We start from the raw sequence: 25767 nt of genomic DNA on the forward strand, positions 1-25767 counted from the left end.
TCTAATATTTTTGGGATGAGAATACATGCAGGTTTTATAAATGATTTACAAAATAGACACAAGTACGTGAAACTACATTCTATGGTTGAATTATCGAAATCGAATATGCCCCTTTTTATTAAGTCTGGTAATCTAAGAATTAGGGAACAGACACCCTAATTGACGCGAATCCTAAAGATAGATCTATTGGGCCTAACAAACCCCATCCAAAGTACCGGATGCTTTAGTACTTCGAAATTTATATCATATCCGAAGGGTGTCCCGGAATGATGGGGATATTCTTATATATGCATCTTGTTAATGTCGGTTACCAGGTGTTCACCATATGAATGATTTTTATCTCTATGTATGGGATGTGTATTGAAATATGAAATCTTGTGGTCTATTATTATGATTTGATATATATAGGTTAAACCTATAACTCACCAACATTTTTGTTGACGTTTTAAGCATGTTTATTCTCAGGTGATTATTAAGAGCTTCCGCTGTCGCATACTTAAATAAGGACGAGATTTGGAGTCCATGCTTGTATGATATTGTGTAAAAACTGCATTCAAGAAACTTATTTTGTTGTAACATATTTGTATTGTAAACCATTATGTAATGGTCGTGTGTAAACAGAATATTTTAGATTATCATTATTTGATAATCTACGTAAAGTTTTTTTTTAAAACCTTTATCTATGAAATAAAGGTTATGATTTGTTTTAAAAATGAATGCAGTCTTTGAAAAACGTCTCATATAGAGGTCAAAACCTCGCAACGAAATCAATTAATATGGAACGTTTTTAATCAATAAGAACGGGACATTTCAGTTGGTATCAGAGCGTTGGTCTTAGAGAACCAGAAAATTTGCATTAGTGTGTCTTATCGAGTTTGTTAGGATGCATTAGTGAGTCTGGACTTCGACCGTGTTTTCTTTAAAAACGATTGCTTAACATTTTTGTTGGAAACTATATATTTTTAACATATGAGTATTATGTGATATATTAATCTCTTAACGTGTTTGATATTATGTGATAGATTTCTACCTCTAGAACAAGTCCCATTGACTCACCTAATAATAATGAAGAGTCAAATGTAAATTGGAATGATTCGTGGACTGATTCACAAGTTCCCGAAGAGGAACCGGAAGAAGAGTCAGAACCGGAAGAAGAATCGGAACCGGAAGAAGAATCGGAACCGGAAGAAGAAATAGAACCGGTGGGGGAAATAATAAAACGGTTAAGTAAAAGAGAATCCTCAACCAACCGACCAAGGTTAATTATGGTCAATGGTGTTTCCGCCAAGGAAGCAAAATATTGGGAGGATTACCAATTCTCCGATGAATCGGATTCCGACGAGAATTCCGATGATGTTATAGAAATTACCCCAACTGAATTTAAAAAGGCAAAAGAAAATAATAAGGGAAAGGGCATAAAAATAGAGAAATCTAATTCCAACCCCGATGAACTTTATATGTATCGTCAACCCCCGAAGTCCTTAAGTTGTAACAATGACCCGGGAACCTCTAAACCAACGGGTTTTTCTAAACCAATGTGGAAAATTACGGCTCGTATTAGGGGAACATCATATATCCCTAGAAACTTGGCAAAACGAACCAAAACCGAAGAAGAAGAAACAAGCGAGTCGGAATAAGATAGTTGTATTCGTGTGGTGTAATATATGTAATATAGTGTGCTTATGCTTTATGATGTGTAAAAATTGCTTGTATTAATAAGTATTTTTTTTTATGAATCTAATTCTTGTCTATTTTACAGTATAAAAACACAAAATGGATAGACAACCCAATATTTTAAGAGACCTACCCGGAGACATGATTGATGAAATCTTGTCTAGAGTCGGTCAGAATTCTTCGGCACAACTATTTAAGGCGAGATCAGTTTGTAAGACATTCGAAGAACGTTCCAAGAATGCCTTGGTTTATAAAAGGCTTTCGTTCGAAAGATGGGGGATATCACATTGGGAAATCCATAAGTTACGATGTGTTTACTTTGACGCATATATTGCGGGGAACCCAAATGCTATTTTACGCAATGGGTTAAGAAATTATTTTGACTCAATATATCCGAATATTGGACTTCGTGATTTAGAAAAAGCGGCTAACATGCAACATAAAGAAGCATGTTATGCTTACGGATTAGTAATGTTCGCTTCTCACCAAAGTGAGAACAAGAACATCGGGCTACAACTATTAAACAAAACGTTCCCACAAGTGACGGAGTCGGTAATTGGGGTAAGAAATGAGGTTTTTAGATTGTTACGGGACTGTTGGACATTACGTAACCCTCGTCCCTTTGACGACGTTACAACACGCTGTCTTATCAACGGCCATAACGGTTATGTTCCACAAGACCAAGGATGGGAAGTAATCCTAGTAAAACCAGAATGCATGACTTGTTTCTGGACGTATGAATTACGTGTCTTTATTGCCTTTGTTGAACGACTTGTGTACTAGCTAGAATTATCTTCACAACCATCTTGTATCAAATTTATTGTGTGCTATATTTCATGCTATATGTAAAATAAGCGGTATTGTAAGTTTGTAAAATATTGTGTAAAAGTTTGAACGCGAAATATTATTATAATCAGTTTTTCATATAGAATTGTAGTAGTTGAATTGTATATTAGCTACTAAGTATGAACTTAACGGGTAGGTACTACCCGAATTTAAACTTATAAAACGCTAATATGAAGAAAAAGCTTTTATAAATGAGTTCATATTATGCTACGAAATACTATTAACTACTCTTAATATTCTGTATGATTAACTTGTTCCATTTGACTATTTTGACGGAAATGGCACCGACTACTCGACACACCGTGAATATGAATGAAGAGGAATTCCGTACTTTTCTAGCTTCAAACATAGCCGCAGTACAGGCTGCGCTACATACCAACAATAACCTTGGATCTAGCAGTACAGGAAATCGTGTAGGATGCACCTACAAAGAATTCACTGCCTGCAAACCTTTGGAATTTGATGGAACCGAAGGACCGATCGGATTGAAACGGTGGACTGAGAAGGTCGAATCGGTGTTTGCCATAAGTAAGTGTACTGAAGAGGACAAAGTGAAGTACGCTACGCATACCTTCACAGGTTCTGCGTTAACATGGTGGAATACCTATCTAGAGCAAGTGGGACAAAACGATGCGTACGCACTACCGTGGTCAGCATTCAAGCACTTGATGAACGAGAAGTACCGTCCCAGAACCGAGGTCAACAAGCTCAAGACAGAACTTAGAGGGTTACGAACCCAAGGATTTGATATTACCACGTACGAAAGACGATTCACAGAATTGTGCCTATTGTGTCCGGGAGCATTCGAAGATGAGGAAGAGAAGATCGACGCGTTTGTGAAAGGATTACCGGAAAGAATCCAAGAAGATATAAGTTCACACGAGCCCGCCTCCATACAACAGGCATGTAGAATGGCTCACAAACTAGTGAACCAGATTGAAGAAAGAATTAAAGAACAGACTGCTGAAGAGGCCAATGTGAAGCAAGTCAAAAGAAAGTGGGAGGAAAACGGTGATAAGAATCACCAATACAACAACAACAGCAATTACAACAATAATCGCAACAATTATCCCAACAATCGCAACATCAATCGCAACTACAACAAACGGCCCAACAACAACAACAACAACAACAACAACAACAACAACAACAACAACAGCAATAGCAACTACAACAATCATTCCAACAACAATAATAACTGCAACAACAACAACAACAATCAGAAGCAGCTATGCCAAAGGTGTGAAAAGTATCACTCGGGGTTCTGCACCAAATTTTGCAACAAGTGTAAAAGAAATGGTCATAGCGCGGCGAAGTGTGAAGTCTACGGACCAGGGGTTAATAGAACGAAAGGAACAAATGGTGTCGGAACGAGTAATGGCGGAGCAAGTAGTGTCGGAGCAAGTTATGCCAATGTAGTTTGTTATAAATGTGGAAAACAGGGCCACATTATTAGAAATTGCCCGAACCAGGAGAACACGAATGGACAAGGCCGCGGAAGAGTTTTCAATATTAATGTGGCAGAGGCACAGGAAGACCCGGAGCTTGTTACGGGTACGTTTCTTATTGACAATAAATCTGCTTATGTTTTATTTGATTCGGGTGCGGATAGAAGCTATATGAGTAGAGATTTTTGTGCTAAATTAAGTTGTCCATTGACGCCTTTGGATAATAAATTTTTACTCGAATTAGCAAATGGTAAATTAATTTCAGCAGATAATATATGTCGGAATCGAGAAATTAAACTGGTTAGCGAAACATTTAAGATTGATTTGATACCAGTAGAGTTAGGGAGTTTTGATGTGATAATCGGTATGGACTGGTTGAAAGAAGTGAAAGCAGAGATCATCTGTTACAAAAATGCAATTCGCATTATACGAGAAAAAGGAAAACCCTTAATGGTGTACGGAGAAAAGGGCAACACGAAGCTACATCTTATTAGTAATTTGAAGGCACAAAAACTAATAAGAAAAGGTTGCTATGCTGTTCTAGCACACATCGAGAAAGTACAAACTGAAGAAAAGAGCATCAATGATGTTCCCGTCGCAAAAGAATTTCCTGATGTATTTCCGAAAGAATTACCGGGATTACCCCCACATCGATCCGTTGAATTTCAAATAAATCTTGTACCAGGAGCTGCACCAATAGCTCGTGCTCCTTACAGACTCGCACCCAGCGAGATGAAAGAACTACAAAGCCAATTACAAGAACTTTTAGAGCGTGGTTTCATTCGACCAAGCACATCACCGTGGGGAGCTCCTGTTTTGTTTGTCAAGAAGAAAGATGGTACATTCAGGTTGTGTATCGACTACCGAGAGTTGAACAAACTTACCATCAAGAACCGCTACCCACTACCGAGAATCGACGACTTATTTGATCAACTACAAGGCTCGTCTGTTTATTCAAAGATTGACTTACGTTCCGGGTATCATCAAATGCGGGTGAAAGAAGATGATATTCCAAAGACTGCTTTCAGAACACGTTACGGTCATTACGAGTTTATGGTCATGCCGTTTGGTTTAACTAATGCACCAGCTGTGTTCATGGACCTTATGAACCGTGTGTGTGGACCATACCTTGACAAGTTTGTCATTGTTTTCATTGATGACATACTTATTTACTCAAAGAATGACCAAGAACACGGTGAACATTTGAGAAAGGTGTTAGAAGTATTGAGGAAGGAAGAATTGTACGCTAAGTTTTCAAAGTGTGCATTTTGGTTGGAAGAAGTTCAATTCCTCGGTCACATAGTGAACAAAGAAGGTATTAAGGTGGATCCGGCAAAGATAGAAACTGTTGAAAAGTGGGAAACCCCGAAAACTCCAAAACACATACACCAGTTTTTAGGACTAGCTGGTTACTACAGAAGGTTCATCCAAGACTTTTCTAGAATAGCAAAACCCTTGACTGCATTAACGCATAAAGGGAAGAAATTTGAATGGAATGATGAACAAGAGAAAGCGTTTCAGTTATTGAAGAAAAAGCTAACTACGGCACCTATATTGTCATTGCCTGAAGGGAATGATGATTTTGTGATTTATTGTGACGCATCAAAGCAAGGTCTCAGTTGTGTATTAATGCAACGAACGAAGGTGATTGCTTATGCGTCTAGACAATTGAAGATTCACGAACAAAATTATACGACGCATGATTTGGAATTAGGCGCGGTTGTGTTTGCATTAAAGACTTGGAGGCACTAATTATATGGGGTCAAAAGTATTATATATACCGACCACAAAAGTCTTCAACACATATTTAATCAGAAACAACTGAATATGAGGCAGCGTAGGTGGATTGAATTATTGAATGATTACGACTTTGAGATTCGTTACCACCCGGGGAAGGCAAATGTGGTAGCCGATGCCTTGAGTAGGAAGGACAGAGAACCCATTCGAGTAAAATCTATGAATATAATGATTCATAATAACCTTACTACTCAAATAAAGGAGGCGCAACAAGGAGTTTTAAAAGAGAGAAATTTAAAGGATGAAATACCCAAAGGATCGGAGAAGCATCTTAATATTCGGGAAGACGGAACCCGGTATAGGGCTGAAAGGATTTGGGTACCAAAATTTGGAGATATAAGAGAAATGGTACTTAGAGAAGCTCATAAAACCAGATACTCAATACATCCTGGAACGGGGAAAATGTACAAGGATCTTAAGAAACATTTTTGGTGGCCGGGTATGAAAGCCGATGTTGCTAAATACGTAGGAGAATGTTTGACGTGTTCTAAGGTCAAAGCTGAGCATCAGAAACCATCAGGTCTACTTCAACAACCCGAAATCCCAGAATGGAAATGGGAAAACATTACCATGGATTTCATCACTAAATTGCCAAGGACTGCAAGTGGTTTTGATACTATTTGGGTAATAGTTGATCGTCTCACCAAATCAGCACACTTCCTGCCAATAAGAGAAGATGACAAGATGGAGAAGTTAGCACGACTGTATTTGAAGGAAGTCGTCTCCAGACATGGAATACCAATCTCTATTATCTCTGATAGGGATGGCAGATTTATTTCAAGATTCTGGCAGACATTACAGCAAGCATTAGGAACTCGTCTAGACATGAGTACTGCCTATCATCCACAAACTGATGGGCAGAGCGAAAGGACGATACAAACGCTTGAAGACATGCTACGAGCATGTGTTATTGATTTCGGAAACAGTTGGGATCGACATCTACCGTTAGCAGAATTTTCCTACAACAACAGCTACCATTCAAGCATTGAGATGGCGCCGTTTGAAGCACTTTATGGTAGAAAGTGCAGGTCTCCGATTTGTTGGAGTGAAGTGGGGGATAGACAGATTACGGGTCCAGAGATTATACAAGAAACTACCGAGAAGATCATCCAAATTCAACAACGGTTGAAAACCGCCTAAAGTCGACAAAAGAGCTACGCTGACATTAAAAGAAAAGATATAGAATTTGAAATTGGAGAGATGGTCATGCTTAAAGTTGCACCTTGGAAAGGCGTTGTTCGATTTGGTAAACGAGGGAAATTAAATCCAAGGTATATTGGACCATTCAAGATTATTGATCGTGTCGGACCAGTAGCTTACCGACTTGAGTTACCTCAACAACTCGCGGCTGTACATAACACTTTCCACGTCTCGAATTTGAAGAAATGTTTTTCTAAAGAAGATCTCACTATTCCGTTAGATGAAATCCAAATCAACGAAAAACTTCAATTCATCGAAGAACCCGTCGAAATAATGGATCGTGAGGTTAAAAGACTTAAGCAAAACAAGAAACCAATTGTTAAGGTTCGATGGAATGCTCGTAGAGGACCCGAGTTCACCTGGGAGCGTGAAGATCAGATGAAGAAGAAATACCCGCATCTATTTCTAGAAGATTCGTCAACACTTTCAACATCTTAAAATTTCGGGACGAAATTTATTTAACGGGTAGGTACTGTAGTGACCCGAACTTTTCCATGTTTATATATATTAAATGAGATTGATATTTACATGACTAAATGTTTCCAACATGTTAAGCAATCAAACTTGTTAAGACTTGATTAATTGAAATATGTTTCATATAGACAATTGACCACCCAAGTTGACCGGTGATTCACGAACGTTAAAACTTGTAAAAACTATATGATGACATATATATGGTTATATATATAGTTAACATGATATTATGATATGTAAACATATCATTAAGTATATTAACAATGAACTACATATGTAAAAACAAGACTACTAACTTAATGATTTTGAAACGAGACATATATGTAACGATTATCGTTGTAACGACATTTAATGTATATATATCATATTAAGAGATATTCGTACATCATAATATCATGATAATATAATAATTTAAAATCTCTTTTGATATTATAAACATTGGGTTAACAACATTTAACAAGATCGTTAACCTAAAGGTTTCAAAACAACATTTACATGTAACGACTAACGATGACTTAACGACTCAGTTAAAATGTATATACATGTAGTGTTTTAATATGTATTCATACACTTTTGAAAGACTTCAAGACACTTATCAAAATACTTCTACTTAACAAAAATGCTTACAATTACATCCTCGTTCAGTTTCATCAACAATTCTACTCGTATGCACCCGTATTCGTACTCGTACAATACACAGCTTTTAGATGTATGTACTATTGGTATATACACTCCAATGATCAGCTCTTAGCAGCCCATGTGAGTCACCTAACACATGTGGGAACCATCATTTGGCAACTAGCATGAAATATCTCATAAAATTACAAAAATATGAGTAATCATTCATGACTTATTTACATGAAAACAAAATTACATATCCTTTATATCTAATCCATACACCAACGACCAAAAACACCTACAAACACTTTCATTCTTCAATTTTCTTCATCTAATTGATCTCTCTCAAGTTCTATCTTCAAGTTCTAAGTGTTCTTCATAAATTCCAAAAGTTCTAGTTTCATAAAATCAAGAATACTTTCAAGTTTGCTAGCTCACTTCCAATCTTGTAAGGTGATCATCCAACCTCAAGAAATCTTTGTTTCTTAAAGTAGGTTATCATTCTAATACAAGGTAATAATCATATTTAAACTTTGGTTCAATTTCTATAACTATAACAATCTTATTTCAAGTGATGATCTTACTTGAACTTGTTTTCGTGTCATGATTCTGCTTCAAGAACTTCGAGCCATCCAAGGATCCATTGAAGCTAGATCCATTTTACTCTTTTCCAGTAGGTTTATCCAAGGAAATTAAGGTAGTAATGATGTTCATAACATCATTCGATTCATACATATAAAGCTATCTTATTCGAAGGTTTAAACTTGTAATCACTAGAACATAGTTTAGTTAATTCTAAACTTGTTCGCAAACAAAAGTTAATCCTTCTAACTTGACTTTTAAAATCAACTAAACACATGTTCTATATCTATATGATATGCTAACTTAATGATTTAAAACCTGGAAACACGAAAAACACCGTAAAATCGGATTTACGCCGTCGTAGTAACACCGCGGGCTGTTTTGGGTTAGTTAATTAAAAACTATGATAAACTTTGATTTAAAAGTTGTTATTCTGAGAAAATGATTTTTATTATGAATATGAAACTATATCCAAAAATTATGGTTAAACTCAAAGTGGAAGTATGTTTTCTAAAATGGTCATCTAGACGTCGTTCTTTCGACTGAAATGACTACCTTTACAAAAACGACTTGTAACTTATTTTTCCGACTATAAACCTATACTTTTTCTGTTTAGATTCATAAAATAGAGTTCAATATGAAACCATAGCAATTTGATTCACTCAAAACGGATTTAAAATGAAGAAGTTATGGGTAAAACAAGATTGGATAATTTTTCTCATTTTAGCTACGTGAAAATTGGTAACAAATCTATTCCAACCATAACTTAATCAACTTGTATTGTATATTATGTAATCTTGAGATACCATAGACACGTATACAATGTTTCGACCTATCATGTCGACACATCTATATATATTTCGGAACAACCATAGACACTCTATATGTGAATGTTGGAGTTAGCTATACAGGGTTGAGGTTGATTCCAAAATATATATAGTTTGAGTTGTGATCAATACTGAGATACGTATACACTGGGTCGTGGATTGATTCAAGATAATATTTATCAATTTATTTATGTACATCTAACTGTGGACAACTAGTTGTAGGTTACTAACGAGGACAGCTGACTTAATAAACTTAAAACATCAAAATATATTAAAAGTGTTGTAAATATATTTTGAACATACTTTGATATATATGTATATATTGTTATAGGTTCGTGAATCAACCAGTTGCCAAGTCTTACTTCCCGACGAAGTAAAAATATGTGAAAGTGAGTTATAGTCCCACTTTTAAAATCTAATATTTTTGGGATGAGAATACATGCAGGTTTTATAAATGATTTACAAAATAGACACAAGTACGTGAAACTACATTCTATGGTTGAATTATCGAAATCGAATATGCCCCTTTTTATTAAGTCTGGTAATCTAAGAATTAGGGAACAGACACCCTAATTGACGCGAATCCTAAAGATAGATCTATTGGGCCTAACAAACCCCATCCAAAGTACCGGATGCTTTAGTACTTCGAAATTTATATCATATCCGAAGGGTGTCCCGGAATGATGGGGATATTCTTATATATGCATCTTGTTAATGTCGGTTACCAGGTGTTCACCATATGAATGATTTTTATCTCTATGTATGGGATGTGTATTGAAATATGAAATCTTGTGGTCTATTATTATGATTTGATATATATAGGTTAAACCTATAACTCACCAACATTTTTGTTGACGTTTTAAGCATGTTTATTCTCAGGTGATTATTAAGAGCTTCCGCTGTCGCATACTTAAATAAGGACGAGATTTGGAGTCCATGCTTGTATGATATTGTGTAAAAACTGCATTCAAGAAACTTATTTTGTTGTAACATATTTGTATTGTAAACCATTATGTAATGGTCGTGTGTAAACAGAATATTTTAGATTATCATTATTTGATAATCTACGTAAAGTTTTTTTTTAAAACCTTTATCTATGAAATAAAGGTTATGATTTGTTTTAAAAATGAATGCAGTCTTTGAAAAACGTCTCATATAGAGGTCAAAACCTCGCAACGAAATCAATTAATATGGAACGTTTTTAATCAATAAGAACGGGACATTTCACCGTACACTTCTTCTGTTGCACCTACAGCTAATTTTGCACCGACAACTATTGATAGCGCTTTCTAGTCCATGACTTTAAATCCTCCTGAAGAGAATTGGTACATGGATACGGGTGCTTCTTCACACGTGACAGGTAATGAAGGTATGATCTCTTCTTGTGTTAATACGAACGTGCCCAAACAAATAATTGTCGGGAATGGTAATAGGCTTCCAATACAGGGTCTTGGACACACAAAAATACCTACCATTAATTGCCCCTTATACTTAAACTCTGTCTTATACTCACCCAATCTTATTACTAATTTAATATCTGTTAGACATCTCACTACATATAATAATCTCTCTATTCTATATGATCCGTTTGGTTTCACTGTGAAGTATTACAACGGAGATACCACTCATGAGATGTAATAGTCAAGGCGACCTCTACCCTCTCACCACCACCGCTCTCCACAACCTTCAAACTCCTCCTACTGCTCTCACAACTGTTTCTGAAGATATTTGGCACCGAAGATTTGGTCATCCCGGGGCCAACATTTTACGTTTTCTTAAAAATAATATTTCTATGTCTAGTTCTTCGAATAAAAGTCCTTTACCTTTATGTCAATCTTGTGTGTTTGGTAAACATATTCGGTTACCATTAAATAATTCAAATTCTAGTACTTTTTTACCCTTTGATATTGTTCACAGTGATTTATGGACATCCCCCGTTGCAAGTTCTACAGGCCATAGATCTTATTTTCTCTTTCTTGATGACTACTCAAACTTCTTATGGACATTTCCCTTAGAAAATAAATCGCAAGTCTTTAACACCTTTCTTACACTTAACAAATATATACATACACAATTCTCTACAAATATTAAAACTTTTCAATGCGATAACGGGACAGAATACAATAACTCATCTTTCCACAAATTTTGTCAAAAACATGGCATGTGTTTTCGATTTTCTTGTCCTCACACTTCACCTCAAAATAGTAAAGCCGAGCGTAAAATCCGCGCAATAAACAATATAATTCGTACATTACTTGCTCACTCTTCCGTTCCTCCTCACTTTTGGCACCATGCTCTAGCCATGGCCACATACCTTCTTAATATACTACCCACTAAAATACCAAACGCCCACTCAAATTCTATTTAATCGAATACCCCAATATTCTCATCTCCGTACTTTAGGATGTCTTTGCTATCCTCTACATCCTTCCATAAAAATAAATAAACTTCAACCCTGTTCCACACCATGAGTTTTCCTAGGATGCCCTACATCACATCGACGATATAAGTGTTATGATATTAAGAACAAGAAAATTATTATATCCCGACACGTACTCTTTGATGAAACAATATTTCCTTTTGCTTCTTCTAACACAAATCCAGATGACTCATATAAATTCCTACACCAAAGTTTTCATCCTGAGATTTTATCACAATCTGTTCCAACCTTTTTTCCCACTCAGCCCAATATACATCCAGATCAGGCCCAACATTCAAACACTCCAACACCATCATCTTCTTATGATACAGATTCCTCTAACCCTTCTTACTCCGGTCCAACTTCTCCATCTACTCCTCACTCACCCAATTCTATTTCCAACACCTCTTCACCAGCTCATTCGTCGGCCCACACTATATCACTACCTCAAAGTGACCAATCAGCCCATTCCTTGCCCACTCAACTAAACGTAAATATTACAAACAATCCCCCATCTTCTGTTCCAACTAGAACCATACATACCAGGAGCATGTCAAATATTTACAAACATAAAACACCATTCAATCTTAATACTACTACTACACCTCTCTCTCCCATTCCCAAAACACCCACTGAAGCTCTCAAAGACCCCAATTGGTTACTAGCCATGACCGATGAATTTGCCACTCTTATTAATAACAAGACATGGGAACTTATACCTAGGGAACCTAACATGCATGTAATACGGTCTATGTGGATTTTTAAACATAAAATTCGTTCTAAAGGTTCTTTTGAGCGCTACAAAGCTCGTTTAGTTGGTGATGGCATGTCACAATAGGTGGGAATTGATTGCATGGAAACATTTAGTCCGGTTGTCAAACCGGTTACTATTCGAGTGGTTTTGTCTCTAGCTCTATCTCACGCATGGAAAATACATCAACTCGATGTAAAGAACGCTTTCCTTCATGGCAACTTGGAAGAAACGGCGTACATGCATCAACCGATGGGATTCCGGGACCCTACTTATCCCGACTATGTTTGTCGTTTAAAAAAATCTTTATACGGCCTCAAACAAGCCCCGCGCACATGGAACCAAAGATTTGCCAACTACGTCTTCACCCTCGGTTTTAAACATAGTTTATGAGATCATTCATTGTTCGTTTATAAGAACGGTAAAGAAGTGGCTTATATCCTCCTTTACGTGGATGATATAATTTTAGTTACTTCCTCAAATGATCTACGATGCACCATTATACAACATCTTCCTAAGGAATTTTCCATGAAAGATTTAAGGCCACTCAGTTCTTTTTTAGGCATCTCCGTAAATCACACGGAATCTGGTTTGTTTCTGTACAAAATAACAATCTAAACACCAGAACTGAGAACAAAACTTTGACAAAATATATTAAAAACTATGAATCAGTCGAGAAACACAATAATCAATTGTTCAAATTATATTGAACAATTGTAGAGATTACACACAAGAATAAGAGATTCAATAACAAATAAGATTCAAGATGATTGAATCTTCACAATACAGAAAAATATGAAAACCCTAATTGAGAGATCACGAACAGTAGAATATGTGTGTGTATTTGATGTATATGAATGACTGAATGAATGAACCAGCTACAGTAGATAGCTTTTATACACCGTAAATAACTTGGGCACCAATCTTGGGCTTTTTCTCTAAACATTGCTCAAGCCCAAAAGACCTTTAATCCAATAAGCATTAGTCCATAATAGAAGTCCAAAGCATAATATATCACAATAGTCCAGTTCCAATTATTCAGCACTTTTGTCTACTTATCTGCACAAAATCAAAGCAAGTTACAAAGTAGATTGAAAAATATAAACATTTGTTTCAACACTCCCCCTCAATCTAATTTGTAAATACATCTTTTAAATTAAGATTTTTACAAAATAGATTGTGCTGAGCAGAAGTTAACCCCTTTGTAAACAAGTCTGCAGTGTTAAGGTTAGAATTAATTTTTTCAATTTTAATAACACCACTTGAAACCTTGTCTCTTACATAATGCCAATCAATGTCAAAATGTTTTGTCCTTTCATGATAAACAGGATTTGCTGTAATTTGTATTGCAGGAGAATTATCACAAAACATTTTCATTGGAATTAAATTCTTAAGTTTCAATTCAGAAAGAAGTTTTAAAATCCAGACCAATTCACAAGTGACAGCACCCATAGCCCTGTACTCTGCTTCTGCAGAGGACCTTGAAACAGTTGGTTGCCTTTTGCTTTTCCAAGAGATTAAAGAATCTCCTAAAAATATGCAAAAGCCAGTGATAGACTTTCTAGCCAATAAGTTCTTGCCCCAATCAGAGTCAACAAATGCAGTAATGTTAAAGTTTTTCATACCTTTATTGATAGAAATACCCTTACCTGGGCAGCCCTTCAAGTACTTCAAAACTCTAAAAGCTAATTTTAAATGTGAAACAGTAGGAGCATGCATAAATTGACTCAATACATGAACAGCATAACTAATATCAGGCCTTGTCACAGTTATATAAATTAGCTTACCTACTAATTTTTGATAAACAGACATATTTTTAATAATTTCTTCATTTTCCCCTTTATAAGATGACACATTGGCATCAATAGGTGTGTTAACAGGTTTTGCAGCCAATAAACCAAACTCATTTATTAATTCAAGACAATATTTTCTTTGAGATAGATTCAAACCTTCATCAGTATTAATAACTTCAATTCCAAGAAAGTATTTTAGTAAACCTAAGTCTTTAATCATAAATTTGGAACTTAGAAAAGCTTTAACAGATTTGATTTCATTAATATTATTACCAGTTAACACAATATCATCTACATATACTAATAAAACAATAAAGATGTCATCTTTAGTTTTAATATACATAGATGTATCAGATTTAGATTGAACAAAACCATTTTCATATAAACAATTTGAAAGCTTTTCATTCCATTTCCTGGGTGCCTGTTTTAACCCATATAAAGACTTAGTTAACTTGCAAACCCTTTTATCATTTTTATCAAAATAACCAGGAGGTAAAGACATATAAACCTCTTCATCAAGGTCACCATAAAGAAAGGCATTATTTATATCTAATTGATATAATAACCACCCTTTGTTAACAGCAAGAGTAAGAACACACCTAACAGTGACCATTTTCACAACAGGTGAAAAAGTCTCATCATAGTCAACACCTTCAGTTTGACTAAACCCTTTTTCAACTAACCTAGCTTTATATCTCTCTATCTCTCCATTAGATTTGTATTTTATTCTATAAATCCATTTGCAGCCTATAGGCTTTCTATCAGGAGGAAGATCAGTTAGAATCCATGTTTGATTTCTATTTAAAGCTTCCATTTCAGCATTCATTGCATCATTCCAGACTTGATTAACACAAGCTTCATAATAGGATTTAGGTTCAACATTTTTATTTAATGAAGCAGTAAAGGCAAGATTTTTATTACTTAATTTAGCACAATTAAGATATCTTTCAATGCCATATTTAACTTTACTAGTTAAATGATAATCATCCAAGTGTTTTGGTAAAAAAGACTCTCTAGTGGACCTTCTCAAGTTAGTGTCAAGTGGAACTTGAACACCATTTCCCTCAGTATGTTCATTATTAGTATTCTGAGTAGAAGTACTTTGATTGTTATCATAAGGGTCCATCATTGGTGTTGCTGTGTCATCATCTATATGAGTACCATGATCTGGACCAGTTTGATCTTGACAATCATCACTGGTGTGATCAATTCCAGAGGATTCACAAGAACTGGTGTGCACAGATTCTTGACTTCTCAATATAGATGTGTCACTACCTTCACCATGATCAGAATGATTGTCATCATAGGGATCTTGAGAAGGAGCACCTTGATTATTTTCAAAATCTGTATCAAAAAACTTAACATAATCAGATTCAATGAAATCAATTTTGCCAGAAGTAGTTTTCATTTTAAAAGGAAAAATATTTTCATAGAATTTAACATCTCTTGATATCAAAATTGATTTTGTATCAAGAGCAAACAATTTGTATCCTTTCTGAGTATTTGAATACCCTATAAAGACACATTTTTCAGACTTAGAAGCAAACTTATCATGATTATTTAAGTTTGTAGCAAAACAAAGACAACCAAAAACCCTTAAATGATTAAGTGAAGGTGGTTTATTGTATATAAGTTCATATGGTGACTTTCCTTTAAGAACAGATGAAGGAGTCCTATGTATCAAATAGGTGGCAGTAAGAACACAATCACCCCACATATTCAAGGGTACTCCCCCTTGAAACAGTAGAGATCTTGCAACATTAAGAAGATGTCTATGTTTCCTTTCTACAATCCCATTTTGTTGAGGTGTATAAACACAAGAAGTTTGATGTATAATACCATTTTGTTTTAAAAAATTAGAAAGAGTACGATTAAGAAATTCAGTACCATTATCACTCCTAAAAACTTTGATTGTCTTGTTAAATTGATTTTTAAACATGTGAACAAAGTTTATAATATTTTCAGAAGTATCACTCTTATTTGATAAAAGAAACACCCAAACTGCTCTAGAAAAGTCATCAACAACAGTCAAGAAATATCTAAATCCTTCTCTAGTAGTGACTTTGTATGGTCCCCATACATCCAGATGAATAAGTTCACCAATTTCAGTTGAAATATGATCACTTAAAGGAAAAGGATCCCTTGTTTGTTTTGCCTTATGGCATACATCACAAGGAGAAATAACATCATTGCTAAACCCCAGAGTGTCCTTTAGAACCTGCATAACAGGTTCTGCAGGATGACCTAACCTATTATGCCATGTGTGTTTAGTTAAAAAACATGTATTAATAGTGGAATTAGCAGATTTACCTAAAACAGACAAGTTGTCAAACACATATAAACCACCATGAACACTACCAGTCCCCAATGTCTTTCCCATTACACCCTTGTGTGGTAAGTCCTGAATATAGCAATTAAATTCATCAAAACAGATAAACTTTTTACTGTCTTTAGCTAATTTGTATACAGACATTAGGTTAACAAGATAGTCTGGAACAACCAACACATCAAACAAAGTAATATCAGAAGACACAGAATAGTCTCCAATTTTCAAAATTTTTGCCAAAGATCCATTTGGATGTTCAACAGCCAGATTTAAATCAGAAATATCAATAACATTTTTAAGACCATGTTCACTTGTTGTGTAATGTTGATTTGCTCCAGAGTCTATAATCCAGCTAGGTTTAGGAAAACCTGAGCTGAGATTGGTCATATTGGATTTAGAAAAACTGGAACAACAAGAATAATAAGATCCAATACCTGCCATATTGGCTTTTGGATCATTTGAAGAACTCCTTGAATTGAGGAGAGACATAAGAACAGAAATCTGTTCTTCAGAGAAAGGCATATTGCCTTGAGAAGAAGTATCTGCAGCAGCAGAATTACTAGCAAAATTTTTATTATTGTTGTTATTATTATTCCAAGAAGGTGTATAGTTATGATTGATTTTATTATTAACCATTTTTCCCTTGTAATTAGGTGGATAACCAACCACTTCATAACACCTATCAATAGTGTGCCCAATCTTTTGACATTTAGAACATTTTAGGTTAGGATTAGGACCTCTGCCTTTAATAGATGTATTTGAAACATTAGATTGATTTGTTATCATTTTAGAATTGAAAGCAGAAGCATGAGGCTTCTTGGAGGTGTTTTGAGAAGTAATTCTGTGAGATTCTTCTCTAGAAATAAGAGAATATGCTGTTTTAACAGAAGGTAATGGTTCAGTGGTTAAAATGCTACTTCTTAATGAATGATAGGAATCATCCAAACCCATTAAGAACTGCATAAGTTTAATCATTTGATGATGTGATTTTAATTCATCTGAATTATCAGGTATTTCAACCATAGCATCAAATTGTTTCCAAAGAGAATTAAGTGTATGATAATATTCAGACAGTGAACTCCCATTTTGTGTTAAAGAGTTAATTTTTTGATGTAGATTAAAAACCATAGCCCCATCAACCCTATCATAAGTCTCTTTTAACTCAAGCCAAATCTCAGAAGCAACTGTTGAAAAAATTTGACCTAAATAAAGTTCTTCTGAGATTGAACCAAGAATCCATGAGAGTACAATAGAATTACACCTCTCCCATTGTTTAATTAAAACTTCATTTGATTCATCCTTTTTAACAGAACCATCAACAAAACCAAATTTATTTTTAGTTTTTAAAGCAAGAGTCATAGCACATTTCCAGACTCTAAAATTTTCAGTACCAAGTAATTTGAAAGTAATAATAGGTGTACTAGTAATATCACTTGGATGTAAAAATAATGGATCATTGAAATCCAATTTGGAAATAGGATTATCTGATGTACCCCCTGAATCACCCATTAAAAAATAAACAAACAAAGGACAATAAAACAAGATAAAGAGAATCCTAATACACAACTGTGCTTGATCAGGTATTCGCCAGTTTCAAGAACTGGGATCAAGAGTTGGGCACAGTTTATGTCTCTTCTACACAAAAAAACAAGTTAGTACAATTCAATAGATAAAGAAGGGATAGAAGTAACCGAATAATCCAGAAGACAGAGCACAAGAAAAGAAAAGAAGCAGCAGCAGTGAAGACAAACCCTAATTGTCAATTAGGGTTTCAAAGAACACTAAGAATAGATTTAGCAATCTATTCTAACCAGAAACACCTTCGATTCTACAAGAATATCAACCAATCAATGATACGGCTACAGATAAGAAGAAGCCCCAAATTTTCGAAACCCTAATTCCAGATCTCAACAAAAAATCACCAATCGATTGAGAAGAACAAGTTGTAGATTCGATTCCGCTCTGATACCATGTACAAAATAACAATCTAAACACCAGAACTGAGAACAAAACTTTGACAAAATATATTAAAAACTATGAATCAGTCGAGAAACACAATAATCAATTGTTCAAATTATATTGAACAATTGTAGAGATTACACACAAGAATAAGAGATTCAATAACAAATAAGATTCAAGATGATTGAATCTTCACAATACAGAAAAATATGAAAACCCTAATTGAGAGATCACGAACAGTAGAATATGTGTGTGTATTTGATGTATATGAATGACTGAATGAATGAACCGGCTACAGTAGATAGCTTTTATACACCGTAAATAACTTGGGCACCAATCTTGGGCTTTTTCTCTAAACATTGCTCAAGCCCAAAAGACCTTTAATCCAATAAGCATTAGTCCATAATAGAAGTCCAAAGCATAATATATCACAATAGTCCAGTTCCAATTATTCAGCACTTTTGTCTACTTATCTGCACAAAATCAAAGCAAGTTACAAAGTAGATTGAAAAATATAAACATTTGTTTCAACAGTTTCTAAATCAATCTCAGTATGCAAAAGAGATCTTAGAACGTGATGGAATGAGCAATTGTAAACCATGTAGTACACCGCTAGAGACTAAGTCGAAACTCAGCAGCAACATTGGAAATCCATATGCTGATCCTTTCTTTTATCGAAGTCTGGCAGGTGCACTACAATATCTAACGTTTACACGGCCCGACATTTCATACTCGGTGCAACAAATCTGCCTACATATGCATAATCCTCATGATACACACATGGCAGCGCTAAAGAGAATCCTAAGATATATACAGGGAACAATTGACTATGGTTTACATATGACAAAAACATCCACGACATCACTCATATCTTACACGGATGCCGACTGGGCTGGATGCCCCGACACACGTAAATCCACCTCAGGCTATTGCGTCTATTTAGGTGACAATTTGGTTTCTTGGTCCTCGAAACGTCAACCGACCATCTCTCGATCGAGCACAGAAGCCGAATACAGAGGTGTAGCTAATGTCGTCTCAGAATCGTGCTGGCTACGCAATTTAATGCTTGAGCTTCACCATCCTCTTAACAAAGCAACCATTGTTTATTGTGACAACGTCAGTGCCATATTTCTTGCGAGCAATCCTATTCAACATCAACGCACCAAGCACATCGAGCTTGACATACATTTCGTTCGGTAAAAGATAGCTCGCGGTCAAGTGCGCATATTACACGTTCCATCACGTTACCAGATTGCGGATGTTTTTACTAAAGGGCTTCCACGACTTCTATTTGATGATTTTCGATCCAGTCTCAACGTCCGTTTACCTTCCGATTCGACTGCGGGACCCTATTAGTCAGCAATATATATATTAGTCAAAGATTTGTACAGCTCATTATGTAACAAGCATATCTCGTAAATATTGGCATGTATTTCATTTAGTCAATAGATAGAATCATGTATAGGTGTATGAGATATCTTTCCCTAATTTATCTCATGGTTTATGCAGTATATAAACGGATGCTCAGAATGAATAAAACATCGATCAATTCACATCTTTTACATACATCACCAAGTTTACGACCATATGCTTCCGGCTCTTTAATCCCCATGTACCTGATGAACCCAAATCGTTTACCAGACTTACATATTTTGTGAGCAATGAAAGCATCCGCGATACATCCAAGTGGTTAAATAGTTTCCAAAGTGCCTTAACATTGAACTGAGGAGGAAAATTAGTAACGAATAAGGATGTCGAAATCTTTTAATGTTTACATAAAACATACGCGTTTAAACTAGTATCTATAATATACAAAAATTACATTACAACTAACAATAGGTTCATTTGATCCTACTACAAATATTTCCCATCCCTGTTTCTAACCACAATAACGACATTAGAAATGTGGAATAACAGGATAGGTTATTCGATCGACTCTGTTTCCGTCTCTTTCAATATCAATTTCACTTAGTATCTCATTTTTTGATAGTGCACGCCATTTGTCAATATACGCCATAGAATCCATATCTATGTCTGGAAGTTGGCGCGCTTGAAGTATATTCAAGATCGCTTTGGATTTACCAAGAATCTGAGCTGCAATCCGAATGCTGTCTTGCCTTTTTTCTATTGCGTCATGATGGCACTTCATTTTTATTACACGTGGTAAATTAGTGAAGCAAGCGAGGAATATATCCGCGATTAGTGATCTAACTCGCTCAAAGACATCCATATCTGTTGGCCAACTTGGTTGTGCATTGTAGTGTAGCAGTAACGTTTGACTGGTTCTGTACATGCAAATCGCTGCAATAAACTTGTGGAACGAATGATTCAGACTTGCATTAGAATTCTTATATTGTTTCACATGTTCAGCTGCTTCATCACCCAACCATTGAAGAATCTCTTTTGATCTTTTTCCTTTACGCGCCTTCTTCCGAAGATCAATTTGAAGCCACGTTCGATAAACATCAACTTCTGCGCCTACATGTCGAGATGCTTTTCTTGATTTCACCAAATCTTCACATGGATTGAGATTTTCTTCAACGTGTCTTACAAAATAAATGCCTTCCGAAATGCTAAAAAGTAAATCCTTGACACAATCATTTGATATACTCGGGAGTGCAATAACAATGGCGGTTAATGTCACTACTACTAGGCTCCAAGAATTTTGGAATTCTCCAGGAATTAAAGGTAGGACTCGTTCGTCGTCAAATTCTACTACCCCGATGAATCCTTTAGAGTCTTCTAGAAGTTTCATAAGATTTCTCGGGCTTTTCTTTTCAGACTCTTGAAGAAGTCTAGTTATAGAGTTGAGCACGTTTCTTACTACTCTTGTTGTACGCTTTGCATCATCTTCTATTTGTAAAACATATCCTTTATATTCCTCCATCTCCGCTCTCATATTGATTTCATAATCAGTTAGTTCGAAACTAATGCTCAAAACACTCCAAAGTTTTAGTGATAAAATAATCAAAAATCAAATGTTTCGCAGTCTCACGGGACCTCTGTTGCAGTTTTCAAAACCGTATTGTTTCCTCAGTATTTCAAAACATAAAATAGGTTTTCTGATTAACATATTCTCATATTAATTATAGTAGTCCTCAAAGAACCAAGTATGCAATTAATTCAATTAAATACACAAAATTCAAGTAAGTTCCGTTAAATAATTTAACGGTCAGTTAACGAAGCTTAACGGAAATAGCAGGGTTGTTACAGTATCCAACCCGTGAATTTCACCAACCTCAACCAATTTTTCTAATTCATTAAGGATGGAGTACCCATGAATATTACGAATGGTAGGTTTATCAGTCTTTTCAGTTGGTACCTCTGAGACAGTAGGACACGGATTAAGGTGGTCATCTAGAGAATCTTGAGAGTCTGGAGCATTAGCTACCTCAGGGTCGTCATTAACCAAGGGCTTGATGACTTGAGGGTCTTCATCCCGCACAGTGGCATCATGGTTAACATTGTCCAACACATGGACATCCTCATTTTGGATGGAATTGGTATCCGTGCTAGAATCATCATCACCTTCATTTGAAGGAAAATCTTCTATAATAGAAGCCAAATTCTTGTAAATAGACCTTGAAAGGTGTGTTCCGTATGTTCACCTGCTGCTCCATATCAATATTACGCATTTGTGGAGTTGCAATGCAAATTCTCCCAATACCTTTAGGTATATTTGCATGACAGTCCATGAAGCAAAAACTACCAACCTGTGATGCTACTTTTTTTGAACGAAATAGCATCCCATGCACACCTAGGAAGCCCTCGAATCTCAATCCAAACAAGCTTCTCATCAATAGCGTATTGGTTATATTTTTAATAGAAAATGATATGGTTACTTGTCCCATATTGGTGGATGGAAGAAATAAGGAGTAAACTCCTTGGGTATAAATTGAAGTTATCCCACATAGGTGGGTGAAAGAAGTTGGAGGTGAAATCCTTGGTTATAAAAGGAGCTCATGGGATTCATTCCAACTTGCACCAATCAATACACTTTAAGTATTTGATTATTTCTTTTTTTCTTACCTTTGTTTGAGAGTGATATTAGTTAAATACTTTGGAGAGTGTAGTTGTCTTAAGAGAGTTGTCTATGTCATTGTAACAATCTGTGATATAGTGTATTTCTCTCTTTGAGGGCCCGTGGTTTTTCTCGTGTTTTGGAGTTTCCACGTTAAATTCTGGTGTTGTGGATTGTTCTTATTTCTTTACTATTTTTCATTTTGATAAGTTGAGGGAGAAATTATATTTGAAAAGTTATTTTGCTGATAGGTGTAAAAGAATTGTACTCCACAAATGTCTATTTTCATATATTGTTCAGTTCTGCAATTTGTTTATGACGTTTTTGTGTTAATTTGAATAATATTTGTTTAAATTTATGACACGTTGAGTTCCTGTATTATGTCTTTTGCCTTACTGGTTCAATAACTAAAAATAATAATTATGTTTTTAGTTTTTCCTCAGTTAAACATAACAAACAACCGTCAATACACTAGAATACCATTACAACTCTAAATCTAATTTGAAAATAAATTAGAAACATAACAAAATGAATTTAAAAAATAAAAAGTTAGGGTGTTTTGGTTATTCTAATGTATTTAAGGCTTGAATTGTTGAATTTATTAATAACGTTTTAAACATTTCCAAAATGTTATTTTAAGTATTTCTCCAATGAGTCAATACATGCGTTTACTTGGTACGTGAAAACATCATCTTCAAGTTCTGTGGAATATTTCTACAGTGAGTAAACACATTCCTTTGCTTAAAAGCAGTTATCAGTCAATCACTGAACTACGGAGTATAAAATACAGCTACGCATCAATTGTTGTCCTTTTGTTGACTTTATAGTTTATACTTTGTAGAAATTCATCAGTCATCACATTTCTTGAAATTTAGATGTGTGATCAAACCTAAAACTAATGTTTACAAGTTTGAGTGCTTAATTTGAAAAATAGCATTGATTGTTCGTTTGAATTTCGATAAACGTGCAAATACGATTGGAACTTGGATTCGCGAGAGTGTAAAACAATCAATCGGATTAATCAACTCAATATGATTGAGTAATTAATATCTTAAGCGAATGAACTCTAGTGATGGCCGGAATCTAATCGGAATTTGAGTAAATGGATATCTATGAGATTTGTTTTTGACAGAGTAAGTTTATAGTGGCTAAATAATGCCCTGAAATGAATGACCGAAGGGGTCTATTTATATGCGGGAAAGTTTGTTACATGAATGGCTGACGTGGAATGCGTACCATTTGTGAGTATAACAGATGATTGCCCAAGTTAAAGGTGAAGAGCTTATGCGTAAACACAACCTAGATTATTCTCCAGTGTTTCTTCACGGTAGCCTCCATCCGAATCCTTCATATCCGACATGCCTTGTTTATTTTCCATCTGGAGTTCTTCTATCCTTCACTTTGTCACGGTGTCGGTTCTCTTATCGTCACCCCTTTCCGACTTATCCTTTGCTTCTTCTAAATATGTACATCTCTGACCGATATCAGCTCCGTTCATGATCCTTGCAGGTCCCGATTATTTTACAGGATAGATATTCTTTATACAAAAATAAAGATTATTTGATACAGATCTTAGGGAGTATTATTAAGTCCCTCCGTTTTGGTAATGCTTAGCTCGCACATGTACTTTACCAAACTAAAAATATTCATGATTGATTTGACCTAAATTGAATGCTCTTCTGATGAAAAGACCTTCTACCAACGCGTCGTTTCCTTATTTATCTTTGATTTTCTAATCATTGCCCCCTAAAACATCCATAGGGTTTCTTTTTCCATAACCTACTGACACGTGTTATTAATATCAACTGTTTAGTTTCAGTTTGGTACTCTATAAATACCATTTAATGATCATTTTGAAATTTTTTAACTTAATATTCTCTCTAAATTCATCAAATACTTCCAAGATCTTCAAATCTTCATCTAATCAAGGTCAGTTCATTTTTCTTAAAAAATTTAGTTTTTTACATTCTTCTTTTTACATATAAAATGGTCGACGAATCTGTTCCATCAACAAGTGGTCGTGGTGCCAAGAATAATACGTCAAAGCCGGCCTTGTCTATGTGACAAACATTTACTTTGATTTTCCGTTTATTATTCGTTACAATCCTATGATACCTGAACCCCAACATAGAGCCCATAAACCACTCCCAAAAACCGTAATCGTTTATGGTGCCTCCATTGCTATCAGAAACTCAAGTCTCCCATTGAATGACTTCCTCTATGATTTTTTTGAGTTTTACGATATTTCACCAACACAAATTCATCCAAACGCCTACCATAAATTGATCATGTGGGAATTGTACTTCCATTCACAACACGTTCGTCCTTCTTTACGCCTATTACGCTCTGATTTCTTAATGACTGCCACAGAGATTAGGCGGTAATCGATAAATAGGAAATCTAGATATAATTTTTCTGGGGACATGGAGACTTCAATTCCCTAAAGGGTTGGAGGGAAACTTTCTTTTTTATCCAAGCAAATAACTTATCAGCAAGAATTCAAGCCCTAAGAAGCTGAAAAGGCTTTTTTGTTAAACATAAAAGATAAACAATTTCCCTAATAGCCTTATCCGAAACACATGCTTCTGAAAAGGATTCGTCCCCACATTATCTTTCGAGGATTGTGGTACGAACTTATCCTATCCAGACTCATTTTTTTATTTTTCCTCGTGTTTCTTATGTATATATTCTTGTTTTTCAGATATGGAACTTGGCGGGCCTATGAGTTTCAAGAAACAAACTTCTTAATTCTTCCGAAAAACTGATCCACCGCCTCCGATCCAAGAGATTACTGAACTAAACCTTGGATAAATCGAGCCAAATGACAACCAAGTCCCCCCCATACAACTCCTTTTGCTCCGGTTATTACAACTTCCTCTCCATCATCCGCCAACAAGAAATGAAAAAAGTGTGATTACAAACCCCAAGAATAAAACAGAAGGTACAAGTTACCTTTCTTGCTATCTTTGTTATTTGTAAATAGTATTGCTTCTAATCTTCAGTATGTAATATCATTGGTTGTTCACGCTGTT

General features: G+C 35.3%; 1 protein-coding gene across 1 annotated transcript; it reads right to left on the reverse strand.

The window, feature by feature from the left end:
* Nucleotides 1-20611: 20611 nt before the first annotated feature.
* On the reverse strand, nucleotides 20612-21601 carry LOC139876069 (uncharacterized). The gene has a single exon (XM_071863369.1). The coding sequence runs from the start codon at nucleotides 21599-21601 to the stop codon at nucleotides 20612-20614; it is 990 nt and encodes a 329-aa protein (XP_071719470.1).
* Nucleotides 21602-25767: the final 4166 nt, after the last annotated feature.

Source organism: Rutidosis leptorrhynchoides, chromosome 11 (assembly GCF_046630445.1).
Source record: "Rutidosis leptorrhynchoides isolate AG116_Rl617_1_P2 chromosome 11, CSIRO_AGI_Rlap_v1, whole genome shotgun sequence".
NCBI classification, from domain to species: domain Eukaryota; kingdom Viridiplantae; phylum Streptophyta; class Magnoliopsida; order Asterales; family Asteraceae; genus Rutidosis; species Rutidosis leptorrhynchoides.